Source organism: Chamaea fasciata, unplaced genomic scaffold (genome assembly GCF_029207755.1).
Source record: "Chamaea fasciata isolate MVZ Bird 193981 ecotype frontalis unplaced genomic scaffold, bChaFas1.0.hap1 SCAF_11, whole genome shotgun sequence".
Lineage (NCBI taxonomy): Eukaryota > Metazoa > Chordata > Aves > Passeriformes > Sylviidae > Chamaea > Chamaea fasciata.
The window spans coordinates 18,587,447-18,608,176 of NW_027094096.1; the positions used below are offsets into that span (position 1 = coordinate 18,587,447).

The window sequence follows — 20,730 nt, forward strand, 5'->3', positions numbered from 1 at the left end:
AGTGTTCAGAATATTCACATTTGACTATAAACCTCTGAGGGGCTTCTGGGTTTTTTTTACTGCAAGCTCAACTTTTTGCAATATCTTGAGAAAAAGATTATTAACGATGCATTCTAAAGCATCAGATACTTAAATCACTTACTTCAACAAAAAGTATCAAGCAAATCCAATTTTAGCTGAACTGCAGTTTCTAGGCCAAAGGGAGCAATTAAATAAAAAAACCCAGAACAAAACCCACCGTGCAAGAAGCCAAATGCCACAATCCTGACTTCATTTCCTTTTTTCTGTTCTTCACTATCATTTAGATAATTCATGCTTTAGTTATGCCCCTGTCTCATACACTGGAGTTACCTGATGCAAATGACTCCATTTGTAAAAACCCTAACTTGATACATTATGTCAGACAAATTGGAGAGACATAAAAATTGTAATTATCTCAATTTAATTATACCCTATTAAAATACCATGCCTGGTCCCCAGACCACCAGCTGCTTTTCCAAAGGTGCAAAGTATTATCTGAAACCTTGTGTAGGCAGATACACACCTCCAGGGGAATGGCTGCCTGAAGAGAACATACAGATTACAACATCAACAACAGGTTCGGCTTCTGATACCTGGAAATTTTATCCAGCTTTAGACCTAGAAGCTTGGTAAACAAATTTGTGAGCTCTCTCTTTTCTTGGGAACACCGATTTTGCCTCTTGCACACACCAGGGGACGGGGGGAATGAGGGGCAGTTTGAAGTCCTCTTGTAAAAGGGAACTCAGAACAACACTTAAGAGTGTCAGAACTGATCCTGTCAGTTACAAAGAAAGCAACAAGAGATATTCACCTTTTCTGTATTCTTTAGGTTTTTTAAAAAGAAACAAGTCTGTTTATTCAAAACAAATTTTACAAAACAACTGTTTTTCTGTGGTACAGAGCAAATTTTAAGAATAAATATTGAATACTTTGTATAAAAATTAGTAATATCAAAGGGAAACTGATGCAAACCAAACAAACAGGTAAAAAATTAGCATTAAATATGCTGTGCAACAATGTCAAACTCTTAATGAGGAGTGACCATTCAGGCTGATTCAGTTTTATTTGTAGAAGTTAAACCTATCAGCCCTGCATTGGAGCACTGAGACTATTGTTAAAAAAGATTCCTGATGGAAGTGTACAAATCTTAATTTGTGTTTAGAACCAGAAAATATGAAGTTTTCTATGTCCTTCTATTTTTTGTAAGGAGTGCCTTCATGCTTTCCTTTTTATTCAACAAGCAACTTCTTTTCACTGCAGCAAAAGAAAATACATACTACAAACATCAAGGCCCTCTAAAGATTAAGAAACAATCCAAACAAAGCTCAAACCAACTGTAAAACAAAGTATTTCAATGGTCAAAAGTGACTTCCAGATAATGGCAACTACATTTAAGCAGCATTTTAGATGTTAGCTGGTTAAAGCTACTTAAAGATTACTTTACTTTTGCATGTATGAGTGAAAACAAATCCCAACATGTAGATATGCTGGAAGAACATAGTCTTACTAGTACATTTTGGTTGCATACTGCATGAAGACCCTCTTTCCCTTCAGTGAATAGGGTGGCTTTTCTAGCAGTGCAGTTTTGCTGTGCAGTTTTGTTGATTTAAATGGCTCACAAGTCAGAAATCTGATTAACTAGTTTTCCTTCAGTATAGAATAATACTTTCTCTATACGTGCATTTATTTTCTCTGTATGCAACAGGTTATATAGATCTACATCCCCAGTACTATTGTCCATTTGTTTAGGCAAGAAAAGGAACTGGATTTGTTCTTTCTTAAGTATAGCTGTTACACTCATCAGTCATTCTGACACTGATAAATGATTGAATTGTGGGCTCTTTATATACCCAACATTTAGGACCAGTTAGGAATCTTATTATCTTCCTTCTGCAAAACCAATTATAGAAAGTTACATGTTTGACTTAGTTCCAGTAGCTACCCATCCTCCATCTGAACAGCTTAGAGGACAGTCAGCAAGCTCACTCCTGGCTTCTGTCTGCACTGACAGATGCCATTATTCATTCAAACCAGAAACCTGCAGCACAGCTCCATGAGCAGTAGCACAGCAGTTAATTAAACCAAGTTTACTACTCGCAGCTTCAAACTAGCAAGTCCTGTAGAGCTGCCACAGGTTTGGCAATTAGCAACTAAGATATCTGTCCTGAGAGTCTGTGGAAGAACCATGACTGAGCTGTGCAAGGACTGCAGGCAGCCACAACTCTAGTTCTCTGCAGTATCTTTATGGCACCACAGGACAACTCATAAGGGCTGCAGTTTGCACATCACTTAGCTCTGTTTTGGTTTACAAAGCACAGGCATTTTGTTCCTTTGCAAGTGATATTAATGTTGAGATATATTCAAGGTGCGGGAGTTTGTGAACACAAACAGCCCTGAAATTTTAAAGACAATTTTGACTTCAGGAGAAATATTTTAGTTATTATGATTTGTGTACTGAGTTTGTGTGAATCACCATCTCCCCATCCCTTCAAAGCAAAGTCAAAGTTTGTACAGAAAATATCTTCCCTCTGTGTTAGTACAGGCGTGAGATTTTGCTTTTGTGTCTTTAACTAGCTTTAAGTAACATTCCCAGGGACTTTTGCTTCCTTTTCACCTCTAGAATTTTGGAAAATAGAAGCATTGTTAGAAGAAAACTAACTCAACTTATTTGCTTATTAAAGATTGGACTTTTTAAATATGCTGATTCAGTTTTTGGAAGACAGAGAAATATTAGCCCAACCAGTCACATGAGTAGTATTTAGTTTTTTATAGCTTCAGGTTCTAAAGGGTTCCTTTGTTACTTAAAACCACCAAGTCAGAGGGCATCCAAACACTGTTTCCTTATTTCCAAGATTTAGGGAGCTTTGAGGAAACAATTGTAGCAGGTCTTCACTTCTAGCACTCAACTATTTGTCAGCTGTGCAGGTCCAGACTGACTTTGTATGAAGCATTGAGAAATGGTGAATATTTGTAGAGTTTACACTACCTTAAATTAGTGTGATAGTCTCATTTATCAAGTCAGAAGTTCCACTTTCCTCATGCTTTGAAAGGTCTACTCCTTTCTGACATAACAGTTTTGCCACATGCCTTAGTTCACATAGCTTTTAAAAAACCATTAAGACTTACTGACAAGTTCAAAGAAACAGGTATTTTCAACAAGCATTTCAAAGTCTAGAAGTCAAGTCCATTACACTTCACTTATAATCCAGAACTGCATACCTTGAAGAATGTAAAAAAACAGGCTACAATGTAAAAAGTTAAAGTACAACAGGAGAGCATTCCAGTAAGTCTTTGAACAGAATCTGGGACCCTGGGACCATCTTCTTCCTCTCCCTCTGCCCACCCCAAGTATTCACGTGTAAATTTTACCTCTTTCCATGTTAACATATATTTTGGATAAACACCTAAAATGTTGCTGCTCTGTCTTGGCTCAGTGGATCTTCAATGCAGATATTCAAGTATTAAGAAAACGCAGCTGAACAAGGATATGTGTCCACATAGTACAGTTTACAAAGAAGCACAATATTGACTAGTCTGCAGTACATTCTACCCCAAATCCCTGAAGAAATCTTTTTAACTTTGGGATCTGTAGCCTGCGTCCAGAGCTGGCGAAGATCATCTACGTGTCCATGAGATGTCATCATCTTGTTATAAATGCAGGGATGATACGGAGCCTTTCCTTCCCCAGAAAAAAATACATGATATTGTGGTACAATTCCCATTTTATTGGCACAGAGACCCATGAAAACATCATCTATATAAAGACTAGTATTCAGAGTCAATGAAGCCTCATAAACTTTAGCTGCTACATCATTTGATATTACATATGCAGCTCCTGCTGTGTAGTCAGGGTAAGAGGGCCACTGGTACATTTCATATGGAACATAGTATTTGCTACTCTTGTCTCTTACGGGAGGGGATCCGCGATGGACACGACCAATCCAGAGATCCTGAGCACCCATTTGTGTGAGACTTTGGAGATAAGCAACAAGATTTGGCATATGGATAAATATGTCATCATCTGCAGACATAATGAACCTGGCATGAGGACAGTAGGCATTCACCCAGCTAAACTGCAAAAGCAATTTAAGAGTAAGATTGTGAAAGGTATCCAAGAAGTCTTGCTGAATCAAATCCTGGTATTCCTGGTCTTCGAGCTCAAGTTCTCTTTGCCGCCATGTTTTCTGCAGATGGCCTGTGGGTCGTCCTAAAGCAAAAAGGGTTTTAATGTTGGCATTAAGTTGAGAACGAACATATTTCTCATTACCCCAAGTTTGTCTAATTGCATCCCTTCGATGGCGGTTTTCAGGAGAAGTCTTCACAAACAATAGGAGAAGGACATCCTGCTGCTGACATTTCTCTCTGTGGTTGATCAAATACTGGTAGCTTGATACTCTGTTCGGGTTATCCCTGCTGATAGACAGGCTGTCATTCACAAAATGGTAGCTATTTATGAGGTATCTGTAGGAATAGGACTTCATATGGCTCACAATGTGATTATCAAATGGTACCCAAAAAATCATGAGACACAGTATGAAGCAAGTGGCACATATCTGCAAAAAATGGCATTTTCTGACTCTTCTGGGACTAACAAACATTCTGATGCAGTTTTGATAATCGTAATTCTTGTTCAGGATCAGTGTTTTTACAGTGCCTGTGTTTTAGTTTAAGAGCACAGTGTCACCCTTCAAGATAAATGTCCCTTGTAAGGCATGATGTCTTTCATTCACTATCCTTGTGAAGACAGCTTTGTTCACAGACTTCACAAGTCATCTTCCTCAAAAAACGTTTTTCTTTAATTGAAAGAACACAGGCAGTTTTGAAAGATGAGACTTGCAGATGAGTATTTTCGCTTTGGGGCATCTTGAAGCAAACACTACAGTTCTAGTTGGAACTTCTAGTGTTTCTTTCCTTCATGAAGATGAACACCTGCCAGTTCTAAAGGGGGAGAGGAGAAAAGTTTAAGTGAGCTGTTATTAACACATTTGGTTTTAGGTTTGGTCACGGTAATGAGCTGACTTCTCAATCACTGCCCATCACCACCCACAGACACACATCCCTCCCACTCCCCAAAACAAACAAAAAAAAAGAACAAACTGGCAGCAAGTCAGAGGCGGTCAGTGGCCCGGAGCAAGCTTGTGGGGGCCAGCGAGTGAGGAGATTGACACAGAAACCTCTTTCTTAGAAACCCCCACTGCCTTTAGCCGGCAGATGACAATCTTTTAAAATTCCTCTAAGCCCGCAGAACGCCGCACCCTGCAAGCGGCCGGGTTTACAAATTGCCTTTAGGGCCGGCAGTCCAAACACGGAGCCAGGCGAAGCCCTGCGACTGCTCCCGGGACAGCGAGTGCCGGGGGGGCAGCGCTCGGGTCCCGCCCGGCAGCGCTCCGGGTCTCTGCCCCGCCGCCCCCTCGCCCGCGCTGCTCCATCCCCACCAGCCCCGGGGATGCCGCGATGGCCTCGTCCCTGGCCGCGTTCCTCACCTCGCCCGCCGCTTAGCCCCGGGTCGGCCCCGCTGCTCCGCCCGTCCCCGCCGGCCTGAGGGGAGCGGCCGTTGGGCCCAACGGCTGCGGCGTGAGGGGCCGCGAGCCCCCGGCCGCTCCCGCCCGCCCTTGGGCCGGGGGAGCTGCGGCCGTGAGCCGAGCGACCGGGACACACGGACTGACACCGACACACCGACAGACACACCGACACACCGGCCGGCTCGCCCTGCCACAGGCAACCCTGCCACGGGTACCCTTCCCGACACCGCACTGCTCACACTTAGAGCGCTACTGTCTCTGCTACCAGCCAGGGTTTAAGTGGAGAATCCAAAGCACGAAAAGCCACCCAAGTGCAGCCTTCTTGCCCTGCACTTTAAAATTTGGTTCTTGTAGCTGGAATTGTCTCTGCTGTAGAATAAGCAAGAACAGCCTGGCGTGGTAACTACTTGTTCATCCCATAAAAAGCCAAAAATAGCCATCAAGCAAGAAATGTAGGACTAGCACTGTAAGGAAGGACATCCCACGAACTAAGCACGGGAACAACCCCTGAAGCAAGAGAACACAAGCTATCGCTTTCGAGTCAGAAGTTATGTGCAACACAAATATTTTGAGACTGTTTTAGCCAGCTGAAGTCTTGCAACTAGAATAGCATGATGGGAACACAACAGAGTATACAGTGCTAAGAAAACCTGGGGAAATTTTGTGGTGCTCCAGGAAGGATACCAGCTGACCAAAATGGAAACCATGCATTGGTGTATCTGGGGATTGCAGATTGTAATGCATAACAGAAAAGCTGTATGGGCAGTTTGGTGAATAAAAGTCAGTCAGCGCTTTTTATAGTATCAGTTTAAACCCTTTTTATTTTGGAAACATGAAGTTAAACAATGCACCTCAGAGTTATAAACTCAGCAAGTTTACAATAGAACACTAGTACAAAGCTTACTCTTGTTTCAGATGAAACACAGGGATGCAGACAAACTGGAGTGTTATAGAAATCCCAACATTTGCTAGTCCCTTTTGAAGGAGTGGGCCTGAAGATACCAAGCAGTCAGGTTGTTCACTGCCATCACGACAAACTTAAAGCAGAGGACTGAAAGCAAAGGGAGCACAAGGCAATCTATTTAACCACCTGAAGCAAAGTCTACCTTGTTAAACACACGGATACTCATCACCAAATACAACTTTTTTAGATTACACTTGGATAAGAACTTCGGGAAACAGTCTGCAATTGCCAGTGCCATCTGGTAAAACAAGACAACAGTCAACACCACAGATAAAAAGGACACGGTCACTGCGAGTTAGCAGTGAAACTAACCTGCATGACAGTTATTCCCCACTAGGGAAAAATAGCAGTCTCCAGAAAAAAACCCCAAACCACCAACAATATTCAAATCAAACCCACATACACACCAAAAAAAAAATCCACCACAAAACACATCATGGAAACAGCTTTAAATATGGAGCAGCTAGCAGGGGACAATAGGCATGCATGGACTCAGTTTTCTGCTCCCTAGCACCCCTTTCTGAAGTCAGGGATGCTGGAAAGAGAACTTAAGCTTTTCCTATAAGAAAAAAAAAAAGTCATAAAATAACTGGCTAAGGGCTGGAACGGTCTGGTCTGTCATTTCTTTGTTCTAGTTCAGTGGAATTAGATGAACCATTAGTAGACAAAAGTTGTGCAGAATACTCCTCAGAAAAACACCTCTCAGGTAGAACTTTAAAATGTGAGTGTAGATGAGCAATACTGATGAAATTGAAAGTGGTCTGTACCCACTCACCCATCTCTCCTAAAAAGCACAGAGGTGTGCACCAAAGGTACAAATGCACAAGTAGAGTCTCTGTGATTGTAAGAACTTTTTATAGCCCGTTGACAAGACCCAGCCTTTGGACTTAGTCATGTTCTCCTTCCCTTAAGAGGAAAACAGGTTGAGGCATCACAGGAGCTATTTGCTGCTATTTAAATTTCATCATTCCAGGAAAAGAAAACAATCCAACTCACCAATGTGTTCTCCCTAGCAAGAGGAAACACCATGGAACAGAGATAAAACAGTGCTTGACAGTCATTTTTCTGACCATAATTAAGGTGTTTTTCCTCTTGTGCATTTTCTTACTTGTGGCTTGAAAGCTGTTAGATCCATTCTAAGATTGGAGAAAGATTGTAAGAACCAAGCATCCACACACAGTTCCTGTAACTGCCTTTCTTTCTGTCAGATTTAAAATTAGAACTGCCTGTGGTGTTCCCCCCAGTTGCAAGTACTGCAAGCTTTTGCCATCCTGTAGCAATCCTGTCTTTGCTAAAGGAGTTTGTTATTTAACCTTTCAATACTTCCACAAGCATGACTCATTGTAGCAACTGTTCACTGTTGTGTGTTTTGCATTTGGAATACACCCTAGAGTGAAAAAGGAGCTGGCATAGTGTGACTTGCAAACTCGATAGTTTGTAGAGTGACCACTATGGAAAAGCAAATCCTTAGGGACCTACTTTAACTTTTGAAAAAAGTCAGTATGAAGTTTATTTCAGGATAGAAGTAGAACAGTTTTGGAAAGTCAGCTAAGGAGAGACAGACAAGACATATCCTAAAGAAAAATAAAGACACCCTGGACATGAGACACCAGAGGCACAGAGCCTCACAGGAAGAACCACGAAGAGAGAACATTTACATAGAAGACATCCAACATGGAGATTTTTTCCAACTAACACCACCCTGATAAAAACCTAAACCCAAGAGACCAACTAAGACTCCCCAGAGAGAACATCTCAAAACTCCCAGCTACAAATTTTGTCATGGGTACCATACACAAGCTGGGCTTCAATACACCACATCCCGGCACAACATGTATTTTAGGACAAAGATCATAATGTATAGTTATTTTTCACTCTTCCCACCTAGGGCAGAAGGTAAGTTCAGATCACAAGTGCCTTTGCCAGGCAATGCAGGATATACCAGGAAACACTATTTTAAATAGAACCATTTACCATCAGCTTATAGCAACTAGCCATTTCACATCAGCAACTCTTGGAAAAAGTTCAGAAGACCTACCAGAAAGATTGAAGACCTCAAACATTACCTAGTTCCAAACAGAAGTAATCTGAAGAGCTGCTGCTTTCTACGTCCATGTTTTGCCCTTGGCTGCTGGGGACAGCCTCACAGTCCCTCTGTCCTTTCATCCTTACCACACCAACCTTCCACAGCTTTCAACAGCTCTGGAGTTTATATAGTTGCTCAACAATCCAAATTCATCTCTTCCCATCTTCTCCCATCCCCAAAAAGCAAATCCCTGAAGGAAGTATGAGAAAGTGGCTAATTGAGGTCAAGCTGTGCCTAACCTAACTGCACAATAGGGTTTTCTTTTGTAGAACCAGATGTAACACACATTGTTTCTAAAGCTTTCAGTCTTTTCAATTCTAAGGCAACTGCCAGGCTCTGGTACTAGTGAAATTTTGAAGCCCTAGGACAGGCTTTTGCTTTAAGGTCAGGATAGTTCTGTCACATGAGCTGCTCCATATCAGCTAGTTTGACACTGGAGTGGATGCCCAGGAGAGATGCTCCCTCCTGTTTCAGCTGCACTCCATCCTGCTTGCTCCATCCTGACATCAGATGTCACAGGATGACATGGGATGCCTTTTAAGCTGCAAAACCATTTCTACAGCACTAAAGTAATGTGCCCAGCCACAGAGGTGACAGAGGCGGATATGCTGCAGTTAAAGCTGCATGGGCCAAGATTATCACTGCCTGGCTTTAAATTCAGAGAGATGTGTCAAGCCTAGTGTAAGGAGAGGACAATCCTGAAAAGAATGAGTTGATTTCCTTGAAGCTTTCAAAATCTGTTTAGAAAGGGGCTATGGGGTCCAAAGAACACATCTTGATATGTTTGAGAGTTTTGTTTAAGTAGAATTCAAAACTTTTTATGCTGTTTGAAGCAATTTAAACAGTTATAATTCCTGTGAAATTGAACTCTTCCATCTCTAGTATTGATTTATGTACTGTTTATACCCAAAGTCCAAAGGAAATCTAGTCAAGTTCACATATCAAATACACAAGTTCATCAAGATTTTTCATTAATATTGGTTAATTGAAGATAGGAAAGTATGTGTCTAAGTTAACAGGAGCAAAGCCCGAATGGAGTTTGCTGCTCACAGCTTTAGCTACAAGATTATGTAACCCAGGTTCCTCTGATGATTTTTTTATTGCTGACATGTCTTCACAAGTCATGTTATCTGTCATCTCCTCCCTGGCCTATGTCCTCCTTCTTCACGTCCCAGTATTTGCAAAACTTCTTATAAATTACACGCTTGCTTTGAAACTAATCTTCAGGTTCTTCTTTTATGTGAGCTGTGTCACAAAAAGGAGAACAGCTCCTGGCACTTCTAGGACCTCCTGCCATAGTGACAGAAGGTCACTTCAGGAAAAAAGATGCAGTAAGTTGCTTACCTAAGGCTGCCTTCCTACATAGTTTGCAAGCACCAAGATGAGAAGAAGTCACAAACAGCCTGCAAAGAAAATAATTTCAAAAAGGTCAAAGCTTCCCCTGTTACACCTTGTTCTGTCCAAACTGCTGAGAAACGGAAGCCAATTGAGACAAGTATTCTGTAGGAAAACATGGTCACAATGGCAATGGAATTAACAAAAAGAAACAGTCCAGTGCTCCAAAGATCTATGAAAAGTTTAGAATCAGGTCACAGATGTTGCATCAATAAGGAACATAATGCAGCAATGACTGACAGTAGCTTTGCAAATTTTGTTTCAAGAACATATAACCCATCTTCTACAGCCTCCAAGGCAGGCTTCACCTGCAAGCTCTTGAGTTTGCCTGCAGCTCCTACTGAGCTTCCTGGGATGGTACGCCAGCATTCATACATGCTCTTTGTGTATGTATTGAGGACTTCTCAGGTTGAACAGACACCTGATTTTCCATGAAAGTGAACATCCAACACTTTCCAAAACACAAACTCCTTAAATAATTCTGAAATTGCTCAGTCAAGAGGAATCCCCTTATTAAAAAGAATGGGCATTGAAGCACAGCACTTTGTCCAGGGAAGTTCTGTATCAGAATAGCTACAACACCACCTAGAAAAATGAGCCACTTGAAGCTGTGCCCAATTGCTGATTCTCACTGATGGCTAAAACTTGCAAGTGCTGAGCAATGTTGGCAGAGAATTTAAAAGGATGTCAAAGCTTTAGATGGCAATTGAGTAAAGCTGTTCAATTCCTTGAGGGCTGGAAGCAGAAACAGGTTGGAAATGCTTAGCACTGCCAGGAAGCAGCTAATTGCCAATAGAGATTTAGTTTCTGCAGAGGTTTTGCACTTACTGTAACTATTGGGTGGAAAGAAGGAGAACGATTTCTTCAGTTTCCCCTAAAATGAGCTGAAAGCTTCCCAGCTCCTACAAGCCAATCTAAATGGAAACATCTGCCAGAAAGGGCAGATTTGCCTTCCTAAATTGCTTTCATCAAGATCAGTTACCCAAAACAGCCACTATGGAGACAGCAGGAGAGGAGCAGGACCACATCTTTCAAGCGTCATTCTACATTAGACTGCAGTTCTCAGTTGTTTTAAACTCCCATATCCACTGCAGCCTCTTCCCCATGTAAGTCAGAAGGAAGGACGGCATTTTCCAGAATGAGTCTCCAAAATATGAGTCATGTAGTTCAAGGGATTTTGCATAAAATGCACAAGCACCGACATGATTTTTTTTGCTTTGCATGCAGCAGATTGGGTGAAAAGAGCCTGTTCTTTTCACTGACAGTAAGGATACTATTCTGAAGTTTCTGTCTATCAGTGACATGATTGAGGCTGCATGTCCTCATGTTCTGAGAGGAGAGACTAAGTTGAGCAGCTAACTTCCACACAGACAAGTCAGAACTCTGAGACACAGCTACAAAGGTTGTAATGGCACCTCTTGTACAACCACCACATCTGTTTTGGCAGCAATGAGCTCTTATGATGCACTGAGCAGCAGTCTGCATTTACGTAAGTTCACTTTCGCAGTGCCAGCATTTAAAGACATACGAGACTGGCACACATTCCTTTCTACTCCCAAGTACCAAGGCAGAAAGAGGTAACAAAGGGGCAGAGCACATTAACTGCAGCTGTTAACGTTACTCCAATACTATAGCCTCTGGAAAGTCACCCCCCTCTCCATTTTACAGCAGATCATTTCTGCTTGTATTTGGAGTCTTATCTGGAAGCTTCTGTGCAAGTGGTGTAACAAATTCTCCAGTGATTGTAATATCGCTTAATCCCAGGATATGATAAACACAACTTGCCTGCAAAAGCAGGCAAGGACCACAAGAGGCATTACAAAGGGCTCGCCACTACTCTCTATCCCACATTAGCGTATTCACAAAAGTGGATTGCAGACAATCTTGCAAGAAAGACATCCCATTAAACATGGCAAGCTTTGAGCTGAATATTGAAGAAAACTATTTTCCCCATACTAGGGAAAGCAATTGTGAAATATCAAGCAGTTAAGGGTCCAGTACAAAACTCGACACTGGAAGACAAGAAATTGGAAGTTCCCTAGTTAGGCATTAATACTGAATGTCCCTGTTTCATAGCATGTTCCAGTTGAAGAGCTACAACATCAGGGCACCACCTAATCAATAATTTTTTGGGGTCCCTGTTTTAACTAAGCCCATTCAAATATTTATTTGCAGGTAGATCTAGCGATGTTATTTCCTGTCTATTTTCCCCACAAACCCAAAGTGATTTCTCTTCAGTCAGCAGGCCATACCTGAAGATCAAGCTGAACAATTATCTGAAGCAGACTTTTTCCATGCTAGCTGCCAAACTAAAAGAGGAAGTCAAGTTTCAGACTAACACAACTAACTGTAAGACTTGTTCGAGCTACCTTTCTATGGGGCCTCTCAGAAACTTTTCTTTTGCCCAGTAAGAATACTTTAAAAAAAATGCAGTGAGTTAGAAAGTGTGTGAAGGGCTTGTTTAAAAAGAAGGCTAACACCATTGTACCATGGCCATGTCTAGGTTTTAAGATTTTCATTCCAGAGTCAATATTCTCTCATCTGTTTTCCAGTCTATGCCTCTTCCTCAGACAATACTGCAGCCTATGACCCCTAATCAGCATCAAACTCCAGATGGATGTCCCATACTGCAGCAAGAGCTTGGATGTTGCATGGGCCACTACCATGAAGGCACTGAGGCAGGAAGACAGACAAATGAGAATTTGCAAGTTCAGTTTTAGATTATCATGCAGGGTGTTTTTGTGCCAAATGATTGTGGTTTTCTCTTTCAATTAGACCAGTGATGATAAAACATGTTGGAATTAAAAATGTCAAATATACTGGTCAACCTACAGGGTGTGGGACCTGGTGGGTTTTCTTAGTGCTCTATTAGAATAGCTCTCCCTGTTCTGCACTGAAGTTAGCACAGACCAGAGGTGAGCTCTTGAGTCCATATAGCAGGGTATCATCCCATCAAGACTTCCCAAATCATCTCAGCTGCAATAAATCAGCCAAGTCTCATGCTGACTTACCATCCAGACACCATTTATGCTCTATAGATAACTGAGCATGACAGAAGTCCTGCATCAAATTCTTTCCTCTGATATTTTCTTTTTTCAAACCTACAAGTTGAGCCCAAGGAGACAAATCTGCAGGTTTGGTTGTCACCCACAAACCACATCCACAAGAGGTTGAGGAAGCGGCATTGCAGAACACTGGTGCTCATTCCCATCCTAAGATCCCATCAGTCAGAACTGACACCACTTTTATTAAAAACTCTTCCATCAACCAGGAACACATGGCCTGGCTTTCAGTTCTGTTGTCAGGGAGGTATCCAGGTCTGCAGTTTCAAGGCCATGCTTTCCCCACTACATACACACACCCAGCAAGCACAATGTCCAATGCTACACTGAATCCACCACACACAAAGCTGTACCTCGAGCAAAGCATGTGCTTACACATGAAGGTCTAGTAGTTTAAACTATAGGATCAGCCTAGAAAAGAAGCTGCTCTGTGGAGAAAAACAATACTTCTATCAACATCTAAGGAAGCATATGCGTACATAATTAATTATTAAAAATGAGCTTTCTGATTAATGATAATGAGGAAGAGAACCTCTTTAAGATGACCCCTAAGGGCTCATCCCCTCCCATGAATGCAGTGGAGCTGCCACTACCCCAACACTTCAGAGGCCTCCTCTTGAGATCAACAAGAGTAAGTATTGCCCAAGTCACTCCATCTTTCTGTACACCCACAGACCCACATGCACTTAAGAAGAGACAGTCACTGCCCACTGTTCCTTGGCCCTGAACAGAGTCTGCCCTTGTTCATCCTCACTCCCTCCCGTACACTGCTGTGCACAGCTACCAACGGCTCTTAAGCAGAAAGAGAGAAATGCTGTATTCTACTCAAGGCTGAGGGAAGAGGAAAATTATTAATGACCCTGTCTGCTTCTTGCATAATCCCATCTAGTGGATTGTCTTCTTTTATTAATAGGAAATGCATCTATTTGACTCAAGCAAGCAGCCTGCCTGATCCTGCATTCACTTCTTTTTTAGCATTTGTAGTGCAGTTATTTTCTTAAGAGATTAATTACCATTTGGGGTAGCTCAGCAGTAATTTGATAAAACTGTGTAAATGTGAATTTTATACGTACTATACACACACACTTTTCTATAAAAGCATGAAGTACCAGTCATTCAAGATATACTAGTGGAAGTTAAAGAACTTACAGTTAAAGTTACATAAACAGCACCTTAAATTCAACTAAAAACAGTCTAACTTGGGGCAAATCATTATGTAGAAATAGCAACACATCAGACTGTCCATTTCTCCTAACTTCCAGCCTTCAATTCTGAAAGCATCCAGTCTTTACAGACCTAAGAAAAGCCCAAAATAGTTACAGCATTGTTAAGAGACACGGGAGATAGTTTGAGTAACCAAACTCCTAAACAAACAAGCAATACCCGAACCTGTAAGGTTCATGTTGTCCAATCTCTATTTGTATGAAAGATCCCACTTCTTGGGAAGGGGCTGTCATTTAGGGGAGAGGGTTATAGAAGACAGCAAAGTTTTGCTGTTATACGTGTACTCGGCGAGCTGGCCAAAAATGACCAGAGAAGGTAATATTTCACTGCTGATCTAGCACTTCTGTGAGATCTGGATTCATCTCTCCAGCTATCCTTTTCCATTAGTTCAGCAGTGAAATGTTTAATTTCAATTATTTTATATGATTACATAAGTTTTCAAGGTTCTCATGTTGTTTGCTGATTTTAAAGTTTTCAAGACAGTCAAATATCTCACATCACAAGCTGATAGTTCTTTGAAAATTTAAAAAGAAATTCAGTACTGAAGGCTTCCACATGCATATTGGGGGTCTCCATGATTGCCTCAAGCCAGCCAGAAAGACATAAGCATTTCAGATTTTAGGATAATGTGGATCAAGAACTACCTCAGCATATACAAAGGAGCTGCAGATTGGCTGGGATAATAGCGGTGCAAGGCTTTGTTTAAGCCTGTCTGCAAATGGGGTGGGATAAATTCCATTAATCCTCTCTTACTTCTGTGGGAACTGAGGAGAATTTTGGCTTTTATACAGCCTCTTCTGCAATGCAACAAGGGGAGGGATTGAACAGGAGATACTTGCCTGCATTTAGTTGTTATTAAATATGGGGAGCAGGACGACCACAGGCTCAGGGCAGAAAAGCAAAGTAAAAGCACCTCTCCTCCCCCACCCCATGCACTTTCAAGGAGCTCTGAGCTGCAGTCACTGAGGAGCAGCATCCTGCAGTAACAGCTCACCAGTGCCCTCACTGATAACTGCTAACAAGCAGCCACAAGCCACAAAATAGAGGGCTAAGCAAAGAGTTCCTCGGGCCTAGCTTCAAGATGCAAATCAGATAAGAAAAGTCAAACAAAGGAGCTGCAAAACCCTCCCAAAGTGTTTAATAAGCAGTGAGATTTCTCCAAGACAACAGCCTTTGTAAATTAAATGAAGGAACTTGTCCATTTGCATTTAACCAGAAGTGCTTGTCTCAATTTAGGAGAAAGGGATAATAGGTCACACTAGTCAATAACATCAAGAGCCAGTAAAATAATATTTTTACATATATAAAAATACATGCCTGTTGTATATATGTGTATATATACACATACACACTTCTTAGCAAGATTAATATTAAAGCCAAGAATGTATCAAACTATCTACAGCACTTGCATACACACAGCACCAGATTAGGAACTGCCGTGAGAACAGTTTGGTGAAACGGAGTTAAATAGAAACTACAAATGCAATTCAGTGAGAGACAGAACCACAAAACACCAGTCTGTGGACTGTAGAAGGAAACTACAAAGATGGGAGCAGAGGCTTGCAAGGCAGGGATGACTTAAGGCATGACTTAAGAAGGAAAAACAAAGATGTTGCTAAAGAAGTCTGATCGTTCTAGAAAGTTGAACTTAGGGAACAATGCACTGGAAAGCCAGTATCTGTAATTCCCACAGGACTTTATTCTGGTCTTGCTGACAAAGCAGCTGGAACCTCATAAAACAATTAGTCATAGGTATGATACCTTTGCGACCCTTATTACCCACTAGAAGACTTCCTACCAAAAATGTAGTGAATAAATATGTTACTAGAAAGTCAGGAATGTTACAAGGAAGAGTTCTGAAAGCATTTTGTGTGGTTTTAATAAAAAAACACGCGGAGGGCACAGTCTGGTGCACAGTGCAAAGTTAAAGACTAAGCATCCTTTAGTAAACCAAGTCAAGTAGCAGAAAGTTCATCCTTCCTCTGTTTCATATTCCTTACAAAACCACAACTAATCGAGGGCTGAGGGCACAGCGCTGCAGCGCTGTTTGTAAACTGCTACTGATGAGTAGCAGTTTGAAGAACAAGAAAAACTAAGTTTTCTGCCCTAAGAGAAAAGGTCTGTTTTGTCTGACAAGCCTCCTCAGGTCTTAGTGGAAGTGAGACTGGAAGAAACAAATGATGCAGGATACAACAAGAAAAGAAATGTGAGCAGTCGTAGCGGGGCAACAACCCCCTTCAAATTGTTCAATTTGAAGAAACTTTAATTAGCTCTAAATGCAAAGGACCAATTAAATCCCCTCCTTTGCTGCCATATCAAAGCACCTCCAAGAATATGCTCTGTGTTGACAAAAGAACTTCTTTATTCCCAAGTTCTGCCTCACCTGAGTTGGTGAAGTTGAGCTGCTGCACCTGAAGGTGATCACGTAGCTTCAGCACATGGCAGCATTCCTGGGAGTTCTGAGTGACCATTTTTTATTCAGGTTTCAAACTACATTGAGAAATCTGGAGTTGGTACCAGACAGTCAACCTTGACCTCATGAAACTGCTTTGCAGAAAGCCAAGGCAGGAAATCCTACAGCCTGTGGTCTTTGCTGTGGGTACATGTATGTGCCACTTCAACAGTCCTGTCAACTTAGTTGCTTTTGCTTACAACAACATTCCCTTCTTCTGAGGTCATCTGTTTGCAGGTTGTATAAGCAGCCTTGGGATTTGTTAGATTTTTGGAGTTATTTGGACATGTAGCAGCCACAGCATCTCCAAGCCACAATTCTGTGTTGAAGATCAGACTATGGAGCCAGCCAAGCAATAAGTAAACTTCAGGACTGGTACAGGTTCATTCTAAAATGGTGCAATTCCCAAATCAAGGCGTGTCATCGTCCTACTTCCATGTATTATGGTGGTTTCCCTACTGACTACAAAATTTAAGTCAAGTGTCATCTTTCAAAGATCCTTCACAGCATTCTCTCCATTGCTGCCAGAGGCAAATGTCCTACAAGGACAACTTATGAAAGAGGGGAACCTCTAGTATTATTTCAGTTTTTGAAGACTCAGGAATGCACAGATCTCAGTTCAGAATCTGGACCACAATCTCTCATATGTTGCAGTGAATCCAAATATACGTCTCCTTTATCAGTGAAAAATCCTGTTTTCACTTCTGGCCAACCTGAAAGAGGTGGGTCATGCTGCTTTCCACAGGAATTAAAATATTAGTTATTACTGAGGTCTGCAGAATAATGAGATAGCCTCACTCGAGCAAGCTAAGGAAGGTATCTGACTAAACTCCGCAAGTGCCATGTGGAAGGAAGAGCTGGCAGTGCAATGCTAATCCATCACGTTCTGCTTCCCTCCACCTCTTCCTGCCAGTCCCACTGCAGCAACAGCAATGCCACAGGTTTCCCACCAACAAAACCCCCTCAGTACTTCTGCACTTCCAATAACCAACATCTTCAGTTTAGAGGATTACCTAGACAACTGCTCAGGCACAGAGGGATAACCATGGCAGAGGCAATGCTCAGTACATCCTGGATGCCGTAACACTGGAGGTGCAGAGTGACACCAAACACATCAGCCACTGGCATTTCCAATGATAAGCAATGACTTGCAGGGTTTTGCACATGCTTGCCCCTAATCTGTAGGTAAAGTACCATTCCTAGCATCAGTACTCACTACTCCAGTTTGGCCAGATGTCAGAGAGACTGTCCCAACTACTGCTTTGGTCAGCAGGAGCAACCAGTTTGTTTCTCAATAATTTGGGATCTCAGAGAAAGTGATACAGTTTTGTTTCACTCACTGGAACACAACCAGTAAGCAGATACTATTATATTTCTAAGCAGAAAAACAAACAAACTCCAGACCCCTTGCCTACAAAAAAGCCCACATTTTTACTGCGATACTACATTTCTGTATGTAATAGATGATAGACTTCCATGAAACTAAGTCTGGGCAAAAGAACCAGTAACTTCCATAATACCAGAGCAGCACCCAGCTCTGTGTGACTGTCCAGGCTTCTGGAATACTGCTAGAATATTCCATGGCTGTTATCAACAGTGACTTACTGTCTCCTGCCCTATTCAACAAAAACAGAAAAAAAACCCCTTAGATTGCAGCTCTTTTCCCTTTTAAAAACCAATCTGTTCCTTTTCTAGCCCCATCTTTTTCCCTTTCCAACTGCTAGAAGAAATGCTGGAACTAGGGAGAAATGAGAACAAGACAGCACCATACAAACCAGATTTCAACAACTGCACTAGTAGTTTCAACACTGCTGCTATGAGATCCTCAGGCATGCGCCTGGGTAGTCCCGAGATGAAGATGCTGCAGCACGTACCGAGATTTCCACTGCCTTGCCGAGCCAAGATAGTTACAGGGATTCTTATCATTGTCTTGCACTCCATGTGGTTGCTTACACAGGCGTAATGCCACTCTCCCATCTCTGGATACTCCAAAATATTGCGCAGAAGCAGTTAACGAAGCTACTGACCCCAAAACAGCTCAGGTGTTTTCTGTGCTCCCCGCAGCGCGGATGAGGCGCTGCCGTTCTCGCTTTCCCGGGGCCCCACCGCCCCCAGCCCGGCCGAACTCGCGGCTCTGCCCCGCGCCCGCCTCCCGGCGCGGCAACGAGGGCATCTCCAGCTCTCCCGAAACCTTTGAGACCCAGGAGAATCGAACATACCGGGAAAGTCGCGGGCTGGAGGACACCCCGCCGTCCCCACGGGGTTTCCCCCGCTTCCTCTTGCCGCCTCCTGGCAGCCCCGCGACCCCCCAGTTCAGCGCAAAGCGAGGGTGATCCTCCCCGTCACCGCGCCTGCCCCCTGCCCCATCCCCACCCTCCGGGGCACCCGCGGAGCCCGGCACCGGCCGGGGAGGGGCGGCAGGCAGGGAACAGCTTCCAGCCATGCGGCTGCGGGCGCCCCTTCGGGGGAACAAAGGCGGGAGCCAGCCGGCCCGTCCCCGCACACCCCCCGCCGCCAGCCTCTCCCCTTGGGAGCTCCGCAGCCTGGTCAAGAGCACAGACACACACACACACACACACACACACACAAAAAAGATACTTTTTATACTTTTTTAAAAACTTTGCTTAGCGCAAACGCCCTTTCTGAAAGCGTTAACTCTCCTCCTTTTGCCTAATGCGATTTCTCCTGCCGATTTTTCCTACGGGGTGCCCAAGAACTGCTCGGGGCGGGGGCAGCTCCGTGCCCACGTTCCCCGGCGCTGCCGCCCCCGGCCGCGCTCAGCAGGCGGGCGGCAGCCCCGGCGCTCTCGGGGGCGCGTCCCCGTGTTGCAACTCAGGGCTGCGCGGAGAAACTCCCAGCCGGATCTGCGAGTTTCTTGTGTGGGAAGAGTGGAGGAAGAAAAAAAAATCCCACACTTTTCCCGTAGGAAAAAAAAAAAAATTTGGAGGAATAGGAAGCCGGGAGGGGCTGCTGGAACAAGGGGCGGGAGGAAACGGCGCGCCTTTGAATGGGTTTCACCGCACTGCTCGAGTGGCCGCGAGTTTTCCCTCCAAGGCTCAGGGCATGAGAAAGACCCTGAAAGGGACACAAAAAGCCTGATAATTTTCTGGCCTTTTTAGTTCCCCCCCCCATCCCCCTTTCCCCTTAAGCATAATCGACTGCCAGACAATTAGAGGTTTGGGGGAAGGAACATACTGCTAAAGGAACATACATCACGCAGAACATACATCAAAACTACACTGAAGTTTGGGTCACGTTTATCGCAGGAATTTGAAATCCCAAACCCCTACAAGACCCTTCTTTAGGACGGGATCGGGGCAAACGCGTACGGCGTTAATGGATGCGGTCTGCACAGAAACCTTGGAAACAAAGCAGTTGGAAAACTCGTTTGTCCAAAGCAGGGGACCGCAATTCCTGAAACGCGGAGAAGTGAAACGCCCTCCTCCCCCGAAGAGACCAGCTCTTACAATTCCTGAAGCCAGGCAGAGAAGAGGAAAAAACAGCATTTAGAAAACCAAAATATTTTCGCTAATTTTAATTACCCGGCGACTCTATCCATCAGAGGAACGAACAACCCGGCTGCTCTTAGTTCAGAAAGCGCGAAGGGCAGCGGGACGACATCCAGCAGAGATTCCCACACCTCACCTACCAAACCGACGGGAAAGCTGCTTTCTCCTCCGCTGGCTTCCTCGGGCGGCAGGGACGGGCCGGGCCACCGCGCTCCCCGGCAGCAGATGGGCTCCGGCGGCCCGGGAGCCACCGGCTCCGCCCCCTGCGCCGCGCTCCCCGCGCCCGGCCCGGGCTCCCTGCTCGGCTCGGCTGTCCCGCTGCTCGCTAACGCCCTGCCCGCCCGCCGCGCTGCTCCCGAGCAGCTGCCGAGGGTGAGACTGCCGACTGCGACCTTTGGGAAAACTCTTGCCTTGCGCTGACGCTCGGAGTGCGAAAAGTGATGTGCTGGAAGTTCAAAAGTACTTATATCTTAAAAATTTCTTTGGGGACGCCCT

General features: G+C 43.6%; 2 protein-coding genes across 4 annotated transcripts in view; one reads left to right on the forward strand and one right to left on the reverse strand.

The window, feature by feature from the left end:
* The window catches only part of MCF2L2 (MCF.2 cell line derived transforming sequence-like 2), a 149,879-nt gene that overhangs the window by 74,705 nt on the left and 54,444 nt on the right, over positions 1-20,730 (forward strand). The gene's annotated exons all lie outside the window — the stretch shown is intronic.
* B3GNT5 (UDP-GlcNAc:betaGal beta-1,3-N-acetylglucosaminyltransferase 5) lies at positions 445-20,552 on the reverse strand. Its single transcript, XM_066193524.1, has 2 exons — positions 20,376-20,552; positions 445-4,959 (listed from the first exon to the last, which is right to left on the reverse strand). Exon 2 carries the CDS (start codon positions 4,617-4,619, stop codon positions 3,483-3,485), a length of 1,137 nt encoding a protein of 378 aa, XP_066049621.1. The 5' UTR covers positions 4,620-4,959; positions 20,376-20,552; the 3' UTR covers positions 445-3,482.